This window comes from Rhinichthys klamathensis, unplaced genomic scaffold, assembly GCF_029890125.1.
Source record: "Rhinichthys klamathensis goyatoka isolate OS25496 unplaced genomic scaffold, OSU_Roscu_1.1 h1tg000054l_1, whole genome shotgun sequence".
Lineage (NCBI taxonomy): Eukaryota > Metazoa > Chordata > Actinopteri > Cypriniformes > Leuciscidae > Rhinichthys > Rhinichthys klamathensis.
In genome coordinates, this window is record NW_026606599.1 from 1,972,147 (window position 1) to 1,991,771 (window position 19,625).

The 19,625-nt window shown below is 39.5% G+C and overlaps 1 protein-coding gene across 1 annotated transcript in view; it reads left to right on the plus strand.

Annotated features, from left to right (window-relative positions):
* The first annotated feature begins 819 nt into the window (after nucleotides 1-819).
* The window catches only part of kcnj10a (potassium inwardly rectifying channel subfamily J member 10a), a 39,681-nt gene continuing 20,875 nt past the window's right edge, over nucleotides 820-19,625 (plus strand). Inside the window, exons 1-3 of the mRNA XM_056248325.1 lie at nucleotides 820-1,110; nucleotides 8,696-9,055; nucleotides 10,344-10,555. Of these exons, the coding sequence (XP_056104300.1) occupies nucleotides 8,698-9,055; nucleotides 10,344-10,555 (570 nt within the window). The 5' untranslated portion in view covers nucleotides 820-1,110; nucleotides 8,696-8,697. The remainder of the gene's footprint in view (nucleotides 1,111-8,695; nucleotides 9,056-10,343; nucleotides 10,556-19,625) is intronic.

The following is a 19,625-nucleotide window of genomic DNA, read 5'->3' on the forward strand; positions in this document are numbered from 1 at the left end:
TTGGCCTTTTTTTTTTTTTTTTTATTCTTTTAGTTGTTAGAGCAATAAATAGTGTTAGCCTACATAATACAAATAGTCTACCTAATAATTAGTCATTCTTTTTCTCTGCCCCTTTCAGCGCCTCTTTTCAAAGGTTTGCACCTGTTTTCTGCGCACTTATTCATGCGGACTTGGATCGACTTCAAAGTCATGTCACTTTAAAAGTCGCAAATTCCGCTTGGATAAAGAAATAAAGGGGGGAAAAATCGCCACAGAACAAATCCAACATCCGAGGTCGCATGTATAAATAATGAACGTGTCGTCCGAACAATAGCAACATACAGTTTGTTCATTTCGACATATTTAAATCAAGCAGAAAAGTTGACAAAGGCTTGAACAGCGGAGGAGCTCAACAAGGGCTCTATTTACAGACGGAGGAGGAGGAGCGGAGGGCCACTGAATTAATGAATTAAATAGTGCTGAGGCGCTGAAAGTACGTATTTTCATCAACAATGAAAGGCAGGACTGAGACGAGAGGCGAAAGTTTTCAGATAGAGCTGCTAACAAAACTTATTGAGCAGTTCCACTCAAGACAAGACAAGAGATAGATAGAGAGCGAGGAGGATTGAGAGAGAGAGAGAGAGAGAGAGAGAGAGAGAGAGAGAGAGAGAGAGAGAGAGAGAGAGAGAGAGAGAGAGAGAGAGAGAGAGAGAGAGAGAGAGAGGAGGGCATTACATAATAAATCGGTAACATTCGACCGGGACGAGCACCGACTGACACTTAACTTATTACTAGGGTCAAACCGATTATATATAATTTTATTTTTTAGCTTGACCGATTGCATTACAGTTTATGTAGTGCATTTTTTAAAATAGTGTTAATATTTTCAAATGTGTTTATTGAATATTAACATGTAGAATTATGAGACCTCCGCAGCTTGTCACTCTCCTGGCGCGGATGATGATGATGATGATGATGTTGACAAAGTTTTCAGGCACGCGCTTATCTTCATCCTGAACGCCTTCTCAACCTTCGCCTCAAATTCTCCTCTGATGTGTCCTGAAATTGGAAAACAGGAGTAAACTGTTGCAAATCACAAATAGAGCTCTGCGTTCAAGTCCTCAGTTAAAGGTAAGTGCTGAAGTAAACCTTGTGAGGCCTAGCGGTTGTGTGCTGAGATTGTGTTCATCTTTATGAAGCCATAAGCATGCCGTTTATTTGAAATATGTGCAGTTTTGAATCCAACTACATTTCTCATCCTCAAATAAGTCAAGAGATTGAAGAAGATCCTTGCAAGGTAACGTTAGATAACATATGAGAAACAGGTGCATCTCAACAAGATAGGCTACATTATGATTGTTCATGTAAAAACATATCATTGATAACAAGAATCAGGGTGAAATGTACAGATAATGTTTTGAATATTGAGTTAGCTTGCTGACTGGTTGTTCAAATGTCCTGTTACAGGTTTAATTTGTCATTTAATTAGCTAAAAGTAGGCATTTTCTCTTTATATTAGTCAATTGCTTTAGTTTTGTTTGAGTTTGTATTAATATTTTAATGGAAATTTAGTTTACACTAAAAAGCAATGTGTTTCCTTAACTTAATGTTTATGAAAAATTGGACTGTGAAATTGAAATTTGCAAATGCCTTTTTTTTTGCCTGCTTGGTTTTGGTCTTCTCGAATGCATTTGTCTGCAATGAAACAACACTTTAGACATTTAAATATCATGGTTTTTGGTAGCACTTTATTTTATAGTCCTGTTTCCCACGATATACATACAGTAATTACAATAACTGTGTAATAAATATAGGAACTAACCCTGCACTACCCCTAAACCTAACCTTAAGCCATGTAGTTACCTTATATTAGGGAAGTACACTGTAAGTACACATACTGTAAAATAATGGGTAACACTTTATTTGAAGGTGTCATTGTTACAGTGTAATTATACATTACTGAGTAATTGATTAACAACATGTACTTACTCTAGGGTTAGGGTTTGGTTGAGGGTTAGTTGCATGCAATTAAGCTAATTTATTGTTATTACTATGATAAGTGCATGGTTAAAATAAAATGTTATGTGCAACCTGTTTTTTTTTTAAGTAGATTGATTTATGACTAGAACTTTCAGTGTTTAAAGCTTTTAAATTCAATTTAGAGTCACAGTTCGCTGTGCACAATTCGTGAGCTGTAGAGAAATAACATTTACTGATGCAGAGATATAAAAGAGGAGGCATATCTGCCACTATCAAATCATCTCATGGGCTTTGACTGAAACACAACATTGCGTGGGTCTTTTCTTTTTTTTTTGTTCCTTTCGACTGATCTGATACGCTCCCCATGGCTCTTTCTGGCAAACATCACAACTGGCAAAGTTTTTGGATTTCCTCTTTGGACCGTCCCCCCCTTATTCATTTCAACCTGGTTATTTTGGAGATTTAAACCAAGCTATTAATGAAATAAATAGACCAGACCGTGTGCATAAAGATAATGAGCAATAGATTAGTTGGTAGAGATAATGTTGATCTGTTAAGTGTCTCGAGTGATTTCCACTTTGCACTGGATCAAAGACGTCAAGCTCATTTTAGCTGTGACTGTGAGAGGAGGATGATCTGGTGAATAGAGGAAAGTAAAAGTTTGCACAGCCACAGAATACCGATGAGAGACTTTAATATCGGGTCTGTTTTTCGGTCTGTCCATCTCTCAATGTCATTCCTTCCTTCCTTTCCCTCTCTTTCTCTCTCTCACACACACACACACACACACACACACACACACACACACACACACACACACACACACACACACACACACACACACACACACACACACACACACACACACACACACACACACACACACACACACACACACACACACACACACACACATGCAGCAGTGTTATATTTTTCAATGGTGGCTTTTGTCTCTTTCATCTCATCTCCGAACAAAAGGATTCTTGTGTATACAGGACAGGGAGTGAGAAAGAAAGAGATTGAGTGAGGAGAGGAAGAGTGACAAAAAAAGTCAAAGACTGTTTGTAAACTGCGCAGTGAAACCATCATGGCTTCTTTAAGTGTGTGTTTAGACGCTCTCTGTGAGGTCATGTCAGCACACATCAGTGCGTGTTTGAGGATAATCGCAGTCTGGACACGCCTCCTTATTCTTTAGGACTGTTTTGCACATGGTAGGACATCAATAAAGCCATAAAATAGCAAATTGAAATATGTAAATGCTGACAGAATTATCCAGTCCCTCTAAGAAGTGTTGAAGGAGTTTGCATGTATTCTGGACACTTATATCCATAGCAAAATATTCACGCGTGGGCTAAATGTACAAGCATTTATTTATGCCTTTAGATCAAAAGGTCTTTGAGAGCATGAGAAACACACATTCAGTGTCTGCTGTATGTACTGTACTTGTGCGCGCGCGTGTGGGCGCGTACTCGCCGGAGTTCAAAGGTCAGCTGTGTGTACACTCCGCTCATAACACGTGTCTCGGTCTCGGCCGGCGTTAGTATTCAGAGCACAGAGAGCCAGACAGATACCTATTCATTCTCTCAGTGTGAGTCCAGAGAGAGAGAGAGAGGTCAGAGAGGGGAGAGCGTATCAGATCGCCCTGGTACTCATTCATTTCATTTATTTATTTTATTTGGTGCGGAAGGCAGAAGCTGAGTGAGACTAAACTACCACTTAGACATTTAAACAAGAGAGGGAGATCGAGGAGAGAGGGAGATAGTGCATGAATGGAAAGTAAGTCCTTGTGTAACCTCACCAAGATATCGCCGCTGTCCGTATACAACATTTTAGAGGTTGCTCTTGCATAGTTTTTAGTTATGCTTTTGTTTAAATATTAACTTAACTTAACTTAACTTAAATTCACAGATGAAGCACATGATTTAATTGTTTGACATCCAATAAGTGTATAAAGCCATAAAATTAAGGCAGTGGCTATTTACACTATATAGTGAAAATAGCAATAGATTCTATTTACACTATTGTATTTAAAATATGTAAGAAATGCAGTATTTTCTTTGCAATAAGTGTAAATAGTTAGATGCTTTTTATACTTATAAATAGTGGCAGATATTTGCGCCTCAGTATTGTTGCACATTAAACGGTATGGAATACTAACATAGTGTAAATAAATTATTAAATTTATTAAAATGGATTTATTATTAAATTCATGCAGCCTTATTGGGACAATAAAGCCCTCCTTAGACCTAACCCTACCTAACCCCAACTGATAAACACTGTATTTTAAACCCATGTTAGACACTTTATTTCCACCTTTCGAATATTTTCTTCATTTTATTGAAAATAAATGCCTTTCCGATCGGATATGTGTTGGGGAAAGGGAGTAAACCGAGTTCAGCTAAAGGCGAATTCGAACGCGGGTCGAAGTTTCTGTCTCGCACCGTAGCCGTACACTGACAATCCAGCGTCTTTTGTAATCCAGTGTGGCCCAATCAGACGTCAGTGGGCGGAGTCAGTGTAAACAGCCTCGGCCAACAAAATAGTGTAAATACACACTCCGTAAAATTAATTTATAGCTGCTCAGATCATTGATCCTGTAAGAATTTAATGAGCCAAATAAATTTATATAGTGTTTTTCACAACACACATTGTTTCAAAGCAGCTTTACAGAAAAAACATGATGTTAATGTTAAGATGGCTTAGGGTTTCAAACCTTACAGTCGCATTTAGCAGTTTACAGCTGGGCGAATTATTTTTGCAATGATACAAGCAAGCAAGCAGTTGAGATTTGCTATATTACTTTACATTAGGTTACTGTAAAGTAACATGCATGCAGGTAAAGTTAGACATACTTTATATAAGGCGCTGGGTGATATTATACATAAAAAATGAGATTTTAAGATACTCATACTCATATTAAGGTTACAATTGATTGCAGACTGTGAATCTTCTGAAACACTAGAGAAGACTGGCATCTCTTTTCTTAGGAGAAACACTTTTCTCCATCATATTCATATCAGTGTGTTTGAATCAGCTGGTGTTTTGGTGTTTTTTTTTTAGTGGATGTATGAAGTCAGTTCACACAGTTGTCAAAATTAATATAAATAAATAATTTTCAAATAAAAACGCTTCAAAATGAAAGATGACGCATTATGCCCTTTTACACTCACTAAAGATTACATATTTTATTTCTTTAAAAATTATATGATCAGTAAGTTATGTCAACATGTGTTTTTACATTGCTTTAACTCATCAAAATAAGTTAAGCAATTTACACAGTTATACAAGATTCAACTCTTTTTTAAAGTCAGTTTAATGTCATTTAAGTTGAAATTACTTAAACATCCAAGTTGATTCCACTTCAACTTTTAAGGCAGAAATTTTTGTTTTGCAGTGTGCATGTCATGTAATCGATCATTAATTGAACCGTGGACATGTAAAAATGTTGTTAAATTATTTAAATGTTAATCTAAAATCTGTTGTATTTAAATTAGTCAAAGAGGGTTTGACAAAACTTGTTTCAAAGAATTGCTTAAAGGGACAGTTCACCCAAAAATGTCAATTCTGTCATCATTTACTCGCCCTCATGTTGTTTCAAACCTGTTTTTGAACACATAAGAAGATATTTTGGATAATGTTTATAACCATACAGTTGTGGGGAACCATAGAATAATAATAATTAAAAAAACATGGAAGTCAATGGGGTCCAACAACTGTTTGATTATACAAATTCTTCAGGATTTCTTCCTTTGTGTTCAGCAGAAGAAAGAAACTCATACACGTTTGGAGAACTTGCAAAAGTTGTTTGTGATGGAGCTTGAAAAATGTCTCCTATGATATTGGTTCTTGACTAGTGTATGATTGTGTTGTGAAGCTTTATTCCAGGAAAATTTGGGATTAACAACATCCAGATAGACAATGTGTGGCTTGCATACACACACACCGTTTGAGCTAAAGCCGTAGAAGAAGCGAGTGGAAAAACTGTCCAAGAAGCATCTACCTTGAAACTCAGCTTCAAAAAGCGATTGGGAAACGTCATCCTCAGTGTACCAGAGGAATGCAGAGAATATTGTGCTGTTCTTTTCATGATTTCTCCCTGTGGTTTTGTGTTTTTGGATGGTGAATACGTTTTTTTCAAGCGAGCATGGCATGTGAGTGGGTCGGCGTTGACGACTAGCCTTTAAATGAGAAAGGGCAGCTGCTTCCACTGTGTGAATGAGGGGCATTTAATGCGCTCGGGCAGCTGGAGGGTCTGAATGTAGAGTTAAGAAAGAGTAACGGACCACCACAGTCGGTTGGCCCCCCAAACCCGGCGCTGTACCCCTCCCTGGCACACATAATCCTCGGGAGAGAAGGATGCGCTCACGTGTCCGTGATAAAGATCGCTGAGAAAGCTGCTTTCCCCGTTTGGGCTTTGAGAGAAGACGTTTTTTAGATACTCGCTAATGTGTCCCTAATGTGTCTCTCTTTACTTGGACGATGCACGTCTTTCAGATAGAGCTCAGATAGAGATAGAGCGCCCTCTCTTCCCATGTGACATTTCTCCTATAATGCTACGGGACGACCTAGTTTTTACCCAAGGCGATAAGGTGACAGGTTTCTCACAGGGAGGATAACTGTTGGATCCGTTAATTCGTTAAAAAGAACAACTTTTTATGTCAGAGTAACTTGATACGGGTAGTTTTTGTAACTTACTGTGGCTTGTATGAGTCCCATCTGATAACGTCCAATGCTGCCCAGATAAATGAGAGAAATGAGTGGAATTATTAGCAAAGTATAAATGGCAATATGAAACTGAAAGATCATAATAGTATTGCTGCAAAACACTTGTTATAACTGCAAACAGTGAACACTCAAATAAAGACATATCTGGGTTACATTTTACCCCGCACATACCTTTACAACATAAAACATGAACTATTTTAATGAGATATTCTTGCATTAAAGAAAATGTATTGCAATAAAGAAAATTATTGAAAATAATAAGGAGATGGCAACACCAGACACATTACATTCTAAGACGATTAAGATAAACATGCTAAATTGACTTGGAAATAATGCCACAATGCAAAACATTATTTTTTAATGTCTTTTGTATGAAAACCTGCCATGTTGACTGTCATTTTACACTTTAATAGTGAGTAAAAAAGTACACTATGTTTGTAATGAAGGCAGAAGTTATTGTGCTATGAAGTGTCTGTGAACTGTTTAATATGGTGAATAGTTTGCTTCATCGAGAGATTGTAAAATGTAAAACTCATGCCGTTGAACTCTGTGAAAGAGTCGCTTTTATGAGGCACATTATTAGCTGTTGATCATTGTCTGCTCATCGCAGTGTTTGTCACAGAAAAACTTACTTGCAAGTTACTTGCATAATTGAAAATTAACCTAATTTGTTTCCACGTCACAACCAGTGTGCTTAAAGCTTTAGCAATCTTTATCTAGAGTTTTAGATGAACAACTTCACCATCAATCAACATCAGCTATATATTTTAAAGGAGTTAAAGTCCCCTGTAGTCAATCATTTTATCCATTAAAACTCATCTTTGATCAGCAAAATGACATATTTAAAAAAAAAAATCTGGAAAAATTTTGATTAAAGCTGCAGTCCGTAGCTTTTTTGGGGTTAAAAATGATCCAAAATACATATTTGAGAAAATACATAACCAGCCAGTGTTCAAAAGTCTCTGCTTGCCGTAGCTCGATTCAAAGCGGTAAGCTTGTAATAATGTTTTTAATTCCAGTGGTACTGGTGGATTTCCGCAGGAGATTCGAGCATGTCTTTGCGTCATTACGTCACATCTGTACACACACATCTGTACACACACATCTGTACACACACACATCTGTACACATAAAGGAGTCTCGGCTAGTATACGCTGTATTGCGTGTGAGGATGTTGGAGGTGGAGATTTAGCCTTTTCTAACAGCACTTGATATAATTAAACTTATCAATTTGATGGCGGATCCAGAAAGGTTCAAACGACGATCACCAGTGACAACTGGAGACTCACCCGCTGTAAAATGCAAAAGACTTTGTTCGGACTTTGGAGTGGCTGCAGAAAAAAAGAGACTGCAACCGGACCCATGCGAAAACAAGGATAATATCGGAAGGACATTACATGATGTAGTCACGCAATGCTGACGTTGTTAACATTAACAATTTGAGAACAAAGTATAATTTACACGGTTTTGCGTGATGATAACTTATAAGCGATTGTTAGATTTAATCAGCGTGATTTACTGCAATGTCAGAACCAGAACAAAAGTGGATGTTTCTTACTAGTTCAGACATTTTCCGGTGAAAATTATTATGTTGGTCATACTTCCAAAGAGAATAAGCTGTGATTCTGAATCCACACCGGCGGCGACTGACACACACACTCTCCTCAAACATTGTGTTCATCCGCGCTGTGCCGTGTCGAGGGTGTTGAACTACAACTCACGTAAAGTTGATAATTCCGCGAATGACTGCAATTGCAGATTTCGAACAGAGATGGCGACAAAGAGGGAAAACGCCGGACTGCAGCTTTAAATAATTAGCAAGAATTTTACTGTCGCATTCTACTGTCTTTTACAGTTAAAATGACATACATTTTTACTGTGTATATCAATTTTTAAAGGAGTTAATTTGCAGACTTTTATACTCTGAGTTATAAATAAACTATTTAGCGATTTTTCATTTACCATGATCAGTGAACCCGCACACTTTAAAGCATGACTCTCTTCCCCCCAGCTATGACCTCAGCCACGCCTCCTTCCTCCCGTAGCCCCTCCCCTCAGAAGGTCTGCCACTCACAGACTCAGACAGACGTCCTAAAGCCACTCCTGGGCGGAGGAGGCGGGGCTTCACCAGGAAACGGGCCTGCGGCGTTGAGGCGTCGCCGACGGGTGCTATCTAAAGATGGGCGGAGCAATGTTCGCATCGAACACGTCAGTGGCCGAGGGGCGCTTTACCTGCGTGACCTCTGGACGACCTTTCTGGACATGCAGTGGCGCTACAAGCTTTTCCTGTTCTCCGCCACCTTCGCCGGCACCTGGTTTGTCTTCGGAGTGCTGTGGTACTTAGTGGCACTTGTGCATGGAGATTTACTAGGTGAGGATGCTCTTCAAGAGTGCCTTAAAGGTGCAGTGTGTAGATTTTAGCGGCATCTAGCTGTTCGGTTGTGAGTTTGCACTAAGGGCTCAGCCCACTGCTCACCCCTCCCTTTCGAAGAAGCTACGGTGGCTAAAACGGGACAAACATATCGTCGTCCGAGACAGCAGAGAATAGCCAGAGTAAGCCAAGAGTGTGTAACATTGTCACTGTTTCTGTACCACAGTCCATTATAAACCACATCATGGATAAAGTTTACAAAGCCATAGTCAGGTGAGGATCAAGGGTCTTAATATATAATATAATAATAGTAATCAGCTGATTGTCTCACAAACGTAACCAGCACATTTCTCCCCACATAGCAAACCCATAATACAGCGAGGGAGAAGAACCACATGAAACTATGCAACTATATATTTTTTCTAACAGGGTAGTAAAAGTTTAGCTGGCTAATATGAGCTGTTACTGTGGCTGAGCTGGTTAAAGCGTAAAGCCTTGTTTAAACTCGACGCGTCCGCATGAGCCCAAAGGTGCGCGCGGCAAAAATGACATGTTTGTTACAGCACGCGCCTCCAAATCCCCTAGACACCTTTTACTACACACAAATTAATAAATAATAATGAATAAAAATATAGTTTTTTTTTCTCTGGTTTTGAAAACTCTTTGCGATCGGCTTAAAATGCTTCCAAGATCGACTTGTCGACCGCGATCGACGGGTTGGTGACTCCGGTAACGTTACTGTTTTACGGTCAATGACAATAGTACTAATCAGCCGTCTCACGAACGTAACCAGCACATTTATCCCCACATAGCAAAGCCATAACACAGCGAGGGAGAAGAACTAAGTTACATGAAACAGTCCAACTACATATTTTACACCACTGACAAGGGAAAACTCACTACTCGCGGTGTCTATGGCTTCTAGCTTTCTGCGGCTTCTAGCTTTCTGTGGTATGAACAAAACGCGCTCTGTAGCGCTGTGTGTTCGCTGTGTGTTCGCTGTCGGCTACGGTAGAAACATGACGTCACAATATGTCGACCTTCATAGAAGGGGGTCCCGCGGTTATGTAGATATAAATGCCTCATTCTAAGGTAATAAAAACATAACGGTTCATTAAGTAAGGTCTTTATACACCACTGAAAACATAGTTATGGATCTTATATTGCATTTCTGTCAATAGATCCTCAGAAATATTACACATTGCACCTTTAAATCACATCTTATGTACATAAATATTAATATGATGTTGTATCGTTGCTATTTCTGGGTCTTGTCCTTTCTCACCAGAGTTTGACCCTCCATCCAATCACACGCCGTGTGTGATGCAGGTCCAAACTCTGACGGGAGCATTTCTTTTCTCCCTGGAATCGCAAACTACGATCGGTTACGGCTTTCGCTGCATCACTGAGGAATGTCCGCTTGCCATCATCCTGCTTATTGTCCAGCTTGTCATCACCATGGTGATGGAGATCTTCATCACTGGAACCTTCCTTGCTAAGGTACCACTCTCGAAATCTGGGTAAACACACAGTGTTTTAGTTGCCATTGTAATGTTTTTTCAATCAAATGCACTATTTTAACGCTGTTTTTCAATGTAAATGCGCTTAGACGGACGTCTTTAACCATTGCGCTCGCGTCTCACGTCTTCTGCAGCATCTCGTGCATGACACAGCGTTATAAAAAAACAGGAATGTGATTTTTCCGCATTTATTCGGATTTTCGGATTATCCGACCTTAAAAGCGTCAAACGTTAATTGCATAAATCAAATAAAAAATTGTTTTAGGGGTGGCTGGTTACTGTATGATGATTGATATTGTGAAATGGACTTAATTATTAAATAAACTGCAAAATGTCATGTTTTTAAAACGTGCCAGTTGCCTGGTAAGTTTTTTTTAAATGAAATTTGACAATGCGTGGTTGTGAGAATGTGATATGGCTTAGTGCGATCATCAAATAACAATGGTTGTGATGTAATTATATAAATATATAGTCTAAAGCGCTGCATGTTTCGCAGTAAAGCACAGCACTGTGTTCATTTGCAGATTCAGTGCGACTCTGTGTGTTTGAGTCGCCTATAATTTGCATTTTGAACGGAACATGTGCCAACTATCTTCCCAAATTTGTAATGAGAATCGTTTATTAATCTGTTGTTGTCAACAAAGAGAAGTGTAAGATCTCCCTGCGGTTTCCCGCCAAAATAAAAGCTCAATGATTTAAGGTTTGAAAGCGAAGAATGAACTAGGGCTGGACGATTTTGGCTAAAATCATAATCGCGATTAATCGCACAAGTTACCTCGATTAGGATTTTTTTTATTTATTTTTTTATTCTCATATGTCACTGGCAAGGCTTGTACTGTAAATATGTTCACGGTTATTTTTTCTAATGAAAGTGCATAATCCTATCTTTGTGATTCTAAAATAAGGAAACACACTAGGGGTGTAACGGTACACAAAAATCACGGTTCGGTACGTACCTCGGTTTTAAAGTCACGGTTCGGTACGTTTTCGATACAGCAAAAAGTAAGAAATGCCAGAGAAATGTCCTATTTGTTAAAAGAAAAAAATATTTTTTAAATAATTGTGAGTTTTCCTACATCTTGAAACTTTCAGGTTTATAAATGGGTGTCATCTTTGAAGGATGAACAAATAATGTTTTGGTCATCACATTAAAAATAACATTTAAATATATGAAGAGTTCAGATGCAAAAGCCATTTGAAATTTTCTTTATTTTTATCAAGCTTGTATATTTAAGTTCAGTAATTTCACTTAAATGGCAATGAAGATTACCTATTAATTGTCATTTGAGTGAAATTACTGAACTTAAATATACAAGCTTCATAAAAATGATCATTCTAGAAGAAAATTTCAAATGGCACTTAGAGGCTTTTGCATCTGAACTCTTCAAATATTTATTTATATAATATTTGAGTTTTGAAGTGCTGGAAAAAGATGTGTGAAGTACTTGAAAGCATTTCACTATTCCAGCCAAACTGATTACAGTTATGGTGAATGTTGCTGGTCTGTGGATGTAAAGTATTACTAACTTAGTTCATTCACGGCACAATATTTCTCCTGGTGTCCACGTCAGCGCTGTTTGATCTAATAGAGATCTACGGTTAATAACGGAGAAATGTGAATGCTTCTCACTAGATCTCGCAGCGATGTTATTACTTCAGTGGCGAATTCAAATGTTTTCTTCACTGGATCTCTTAGCGCTGTGTAGTGACTAGGGGTGGAACGGTACATGTATTCGTATTGAACCGAAACGGTACGGGCGTCACGGTTCGGTGCACGAATTTGCACGCAGAATACACGGTACAAATAAAAAAAACCTCTTAAATAGCGATGAATTTCGCTCTATTCGCTTTTGGTGTGACTGTGAACGGAGCAATGAACAGGCTGCGATCAAGATTGCAATGCAGGAGTGTGTGTGTGTGTCTGTGTGCGCGAGAGAGAGAGAGAGAGAGAGAGAGAGAGAGAGAGAGAGAGAGAGAGAGAGAGAGAGAGAGAGAGAGAGAGAGAGGCGCGATGAACAGTGTGTGTGTGTGCGAGAGAGAGAGAGGCGCGATCAACAGTGTGTGTGTGTGTGTGTGCGCGCGCGTGCGAGAGAGAGAGGCGCGGTGTGTGTGTGTGTGTGTTCGCGCGCGCGAGAGAGAGAGGCGCGGGCGCGAATCGCGCGATGAACAGTGTGTGTGTGTGTGTGTGCGCGCGCGTGCGTGCGAGAGAGAGAGGCGCGGGCGCGAATCGCGCGATGAACGCGATGAACAGTGTGTGTGTGTGTGTGTGTGTGTGTGTGTGTGTGTGTGTGAGTGTGAGTGTGTGTGAGAGAGGCACGGGCGATCGAACAGTGGAAACGTAAAAACATACTCCGTCATTTTTTTCATACAGGACATCATTAAAACTGCAAATTGTTTACTTATATTTGTGTACACTCGCAATAAAACACAACATTGTGCTTTTGTCACACTCTAAACTCTTGTCAAACTGTAACCTACACCTGTTAACAAAAGTTTTTATGGTAGTATTATTTTATACGGAAATCAATTATTTATAATTCAGATGAGAATAAAGTTAGTTAATTAAAATGAAGGAAAACAAATATCTTGATCTGAAATAGCAAATTAATTTTAAATTCATTCAGGTACAATTACCAAACATATCTCAAGGTCTTTTCGTCTTTTTAATAATTTAATTAATAAACTAATTATATAAAACTACTGTCAGTGCACTACAAATAAACTGGTTCTATGCCTTTATTAATAAAACTTATTTAAAAAAATACAAGGCTTAAGACATTTATAAAAATGCCTTCTGCATTTTTGCTTTGCTTTTCACTCCCTTGTACCGAAATCGTACCGAACCGTGATGTCTGAACCGAGGTATGAACCGAACCGTGACTTCTGTGTACCGTTCCACCCCTAGTAGTGACAGTGTCGCTTGATCGAGATCGGCTCCTGCTGCACAGATGTTGCTGGTCCGAACTCCGAACTGATAAACGATCCGTGAAGCACATGAGTAGCGCAGTTTCGTTCCGCTTTCTTTACGCTTGCCATTTGATGTTGCGCAACGTTGTGGTGATCGCGCCAGCGCGAATTTTGTCGGTAGGAAAAATGGTCCAAGGAATCGTTCGGTTTGTATGCGTACCGAACCGGAAGCCTCGAACCGAAACGGTTCAATACGAATACATGTACCGTTACACCCCTAAAACACACAGATAGCTTTTAATGCTTATTTATTAAATATTTCAAACAATTGAATCAAACAAAGCATACAATGCTTGAAATAAAAACGTCTTATAAAAAAGTCATTAAGTTTTAATGTAAAAATAAAGTTTCCTAAAAATTTAGAAAATAGTTATTTTTGTAAACAAAATTAATTATTGTAAATATTGCCATCTTAAAAGTAAAATATAACTTGTATAAAACTAAAAAACGAATCATTTTCATATTGTGTAGCATTTGTAAATGCTTGTGTTATCGAAACCTGCTTTGTGGAGTGGAGGCACTTGTTGCTGGGCGTTTGTCAGTCTCTCTCTTTTTTCGCGTGTTTCTTTGGTACAAGCGGCTCCTGTTGCTGAGTTGACTCAGTGTTTGAGTTCCCTTTCACACAGTGATTCCGGAAAATACACGGATAAAGTGACCCGGGTTCGTTTGACGTTGGTTCATTCACACTGCTAGCCTGGGTTTCCCCATACTGCCTTACCGCAGCGCGATTCAATTCACGCTGAAAGGCAGTCTGGATACCATGGCCAGATTTTTCGCCTCATTTAGGGAACCAATCACAGAACGGGAAGGGAGCAGCAAGACGATGACGCGTCTATGCGACACACCGAAGCAGTTTGTTTATACCTATGGATCAAACATGGCAGCAGACGCGAAGTTACCTTTCGATGCAGCCTTAAGCCCCGTTCACACTACACGCGACCAAGCGACGCGATACCATTCATTTCAATGGGGAGCTGGCGATTTCCGGCGACACGCGCGACAGCGACCGGATGGGGCGTGTCTGGCGACGCGACAAAGTTGAGATCTGTTTAACTTTATGCAAATGAGGAGCGACTTTCGGGAGCGACAACCAATAGGAGCGGAGCGCATATGATCCTTCTCCACATCATTGGATGTCATTCATAAAGCCAACCAGTAGTGGGAACTCCCACTAGCGACCTCATCGCCAGCCACTGGCGACATGCAGCGACAAAGTCGCTTGTAGTGTGAACGGGGCTTTACGGCCGTTTCACATATAGGTTTCACACCGCAAGCGTGAGCGGCATATGAGCAGCGCGTCAGCGTCGTCACTGCAGCTGCAGACGCGCGAGAGTATTCACACTGGAAGCGTTTGTACAGTGTCACAGCAGTGGCTCCAAAGCTACATATCGTTAGCCTCATAGCATAATTGCTTAACGTTAAGTCATTTTGTGTTTTTTCTTGTTTTCCAAAGACATTGAAATATGACTTCGGCATTATATATAAGCGAGCAATTCTTTACAAAAACAACTATACATTTGTTTTTAGAAGTTGGTCATTTTATAACATTGATAGTCTTGAAAGTTTGTAATGGGGAGGTGTACAACATTCGCATATAAGTTAAATGTAATACAACAAAACAACCCAGAAAATGGCTCCAATCTATTAGTTTCAGTCATACTTTCGATGTTTACAAGACCGCACTCGCGGATAAAAAACAAAACACACAAATAAACCACACACTCGGGTTTGATTTGGGTTGTGCTAGCCTGTAGCTGTCTGTGTGTTAACGTTACATGAACTAAAAGAACGTTTATATATAATATTTTCTGGCTAGTTTACTTTACTTTTTATTTATTTATATAATACACAACTTTCACCCAAACTGAATAATTAAAAACAAGTTTTTACCGGGTAAATCTTCTATAAATATTTTAGAGTCTTTATTTTCTTTTATTTGCCTACTCAAGTTCTTGTTAAAACTCACTAGACATGCTAATTCTGTGCATTTTGGGCAATTTTTGTGTGAAATCACATTTATTTTTGTCCATCAAAAGTGTGCTTTCACTTTAATTTAGCGTTAGCAATGCAGCAAAAAACAGATTCGAAACCCCCGCTTCACTGCTGCTCACGCCCCGCTCCTGCTCGACGCTCACGCGCTGCTCCCGGTGTGAATGCACTCATTGCTTAACATGCACGCCGAAAAAATACGCGCCGCTCACGCATGCGGTGTGAAACGGCCGTTAGATACACGCCATCGTGTAGGCTACACATAAATCTCTGACCCATCGGCCATCGTCGTCTCCCTCGTCTAATTTCTGTCGCTCTACATGCGTCATCTGGTATAATCGAAACGATTGGCTATGAGCTACGTACAGGCGCATTTGATAGACATTCTTAGCACCCAATAAACGGCTCTGGGCATTCGTAAACCACGCCTCAAATACGAGAAAATGAACATGTGGTTCCCAGACCCAATTCTCAACGAGATTGGGTCTGGCGTTAGCCAGGCTATCACACTGCAGTGACTTTCCGGAATCAGAGAGTGCGTTCACACACAACCCGCAAAGACACGTGACATGTCTCAGCGGCGTCTATAGTTTGCTTATGAGCTGCGATTTCTCTCTCGAGAAACCACGCTTGTGCATTTTTTTTCTCTGATTCGATCATAAACTAGCGCATTACCGTTTCACGCTGGCGAACGATCCCGGCTTAAGCGTCATCATTACGACACAGCATTGATTACGGCTTTTGTTCACACAGCGCGCGTTCCGAGACTGAACACGGCAATGTTACTATGTCCCCAACCTGGCATCAATCCCGGGTCGTGTTTGCGTTCACACAGAAGGTGTTTGTTCTGGCAATTTCCCAGGATCAACGCGCTGTATGAAAGGGGCTCATGTTGCTTCAATGTCGCAGACTGGACGGGGCGGAGTTACGTGACTACACACGCGGTAATATGTTTTAAGGGGAAAGTACATTAACACGCAGTGGGCGGAAATATTAATAGGATTAAAAAACCCGAAATAACCGACATGGTAAAATCACGTCGGTTATAGACTCTGAATTTCGGTTTCGATTATTTTTCGATTAATCATCCAGCCCTAGAATGAACCATAAATGTCAGTATTGTAATTTTACGGTTGTTCTGTAAAATAAAATAAAATGAAATATTTGTTTTTAGGATTTTCTTCTTTTTTGTCTTTAGCTGATCACATGCCTGAAAATATGTTGTTCAACTTTTAAAGTAACAACAGGTAACTTTTCAGCCTTCATAATATATTTCCAAGTCTCTTGTGATGGTACATCGACTTACAATAGGTTGAATGACACGTCTGCCATAGCCTGACGGGGTCTGTAGCGTTTTTAATCGTACTTTTAAACTTCGGGTTTCGGGTAGTAACCGGCGAACAAAGAGAACTACAAAATTCGACTGCTTTACGGCATATACGTCACTTCCACCACCACCCCCACTTCCTTAAAATCGGACTTGCGAGCCAAATGTTATAGTCATGGCCGAAGCAGCACAGAAAAACAAGACAGCAAAGGTTTTATCGGAGCAAAGCAAAAAGAGAAAAAGAGAGTGATCGCGTTAAAGGCAGAACGAGGATCAACATTGCAGAGCTGCCAACTCTCACGCATTGGCCGTGAGACACCCGCATTTAATTGGTTTCACACGTATGGAAGTAAAATAATGCCAAATGTTTTTGAAACAAAAAGCCTGTTGAATTGCACTACTTGAAAAAAATATGCATTGCATTAACCCTGCTTGTATTTTAATGCATTGTATTTTTAGGGCTTGCATTTTTATAGGCTGAAATTTAGCATGGTTGAATATTTAAGCTGTGAAATTTTCAATTCAAAACATTTCAAACACCTTTTCATTAGTAAAATTTCAATAATCCATATTCACCTTTCATATTTCACTTCCAAAATATTCAAACTGATTAAAAATACAACCTATAATATTCAACAGGCGGGTTTCAGTCCATTTTATTTCGCTTTGCAAATTCGCTTCCACAAATTCAGTGGTTCAAATTCGACAGTAAATTCAACGTTGACATCCAGGAGCTGCAGGAAAAGCAGTAGATTACCGAGCATAATCTCCATCTGCTGTTAGTCGACCACACCAGCAGGGGGTGCAAGCGCGTGTTGTTGACGAAGACCAGAGCAACAGTTAGCGCAAGCCATTCATTCATAAAAACTCAGCATGCATTATGTTTTTTGTGACAATTATCTGGGTCAGTATATATGCGGAAAAGATGATAAAGGCACAAAAGCTGTTTTTATGTTTCATTCATTGTTACTTTCCCTGTGTAGCCTTATGTTATCAGCCTTTTCTACAGTGAACGGGATTATAATCTGTTTCCCTCAATACATCATCATACTCAAAGATTCCCCGAATTCCGTCAGGACAAAGCGCTTAGCTTAATGGACTACAGTGATATAAAAGACCAAACTCGCACCTTATTTGGAAAGTATGTATTGTACATGTACTGCATTAGATTAAACTGGGAAGTAGCACTTTCATATTGTTGTTCTTGTTCTATATTGTTAGTTTAACTAGTCGCTTTGGATAAGACTAAATGTAAAATTGGGTTGACATTCGCACATTTAGGGACCGTCTCTAAAGTAACAAGTCCTATAGGCCTAAACGTTTCTAACTTCAATAGCAAACTTCAATCTATTTGAATAAATTGCGCATTATGCCTGAGCCTGACACCTACATGAACACTTTACAGTTGGTTTTATGACTGTAAGTCGTTCTTTTCAAATGGTATTTAAGTTAGAAACGTGTATACCAATTTCGTATGTAACTTTAGAGACGGTCCCTAAATGTGCGAATGTCCAATGTCAAACCAAATTTATGCCAGTATATCACTGGGAAACGCTCAGCATTAAACTTTGCGCGTTAAATTCATATTCTGAGTCCATCTGCTAGCCTGCGAGTTTGGTCTTTTATGTCCATTAAGTTACGTTAAGCGTTTTATATGTCCAGCAGGGGAATCCTGACATATTGAGGGAAACCAAACCCTAGTACTGCATGCAGCACATTGCTGCAATATAAGGTTAAGGCAACTAAACAACCAAGAGAAATATGTCAAATGTAACACTGGATCTGTACATCCGCATCGGGGGAATAACATTGTCGTTCATGGTAGAGAAAGATGCATGTAGGCTACACAGGAAAAGTAATCGTGAACACACTTAATTTCACATAAAACAGACGTCATAATAATCACAAATACACTTACATTTTTGTAAATACGTTTTTATGAATGAATGGCTTGCACTAACTGTTGCTCTGGTCTTCGTCAACAACACGCGCTTGCACCCCCTGCTGGTGTGGTCGACTAACAGCAGATGGAGATTATGCTCGGTAATCTACTACTTTTCCTGCAGCTCCTGGATGTCAATGTTGAATTTACTGTCGAATTTGAACCACTGAATTTGTGGAAGCGAATTTGCAAAGCGAAATAAAATGGACCGAAAACCGCCTGTTGAATATTATAGGTTGTATTTTTAATCAGTTTGAATATTTGGGATATGAAGTATGAAAGGTGAATATGGATTATTGAAATTTTACTAATGAAAATGTGTTTGAAATGATTTGATTTGAAATATTCACAGCTTAAATATTCAACCATGCTAAATTTCAGCCTATAGAAATGCAAGCCCTAAAAATACAATGCATTAAAATACAAGCAGGGTTAATGCAATGCATATTTTTTTCAAGTAGTGCAATTCAACAGGCTTTTTGTTTCAAAAACATTTGGGATTATTTTACTTCCATACACACGCTCACACGCCACACCCCCGGTTTCTCACGCTAAATTGTCAACCCGGTCGGTCAGATGCCTGAAAGATGAGTTTATCTATAGATCTCTACCTGTTGAGCCACTCGTGATCGACAAGTTATACCGCAAATTAGTTCAAATCTCCCGGAATCTAGAGCGAGCGCGCACGCGAGACAGAGACTGTGCTCCAACGCGCGCGGACGCCAGAGAGAGAAAGCGAGCGAGAGACCTTGCGTGTGCAGGGAGCATCGAACCCTCCATCGAAAAAAGAATGCCTCTCTCTAACCTCTCTAATTCGCTAGAGTA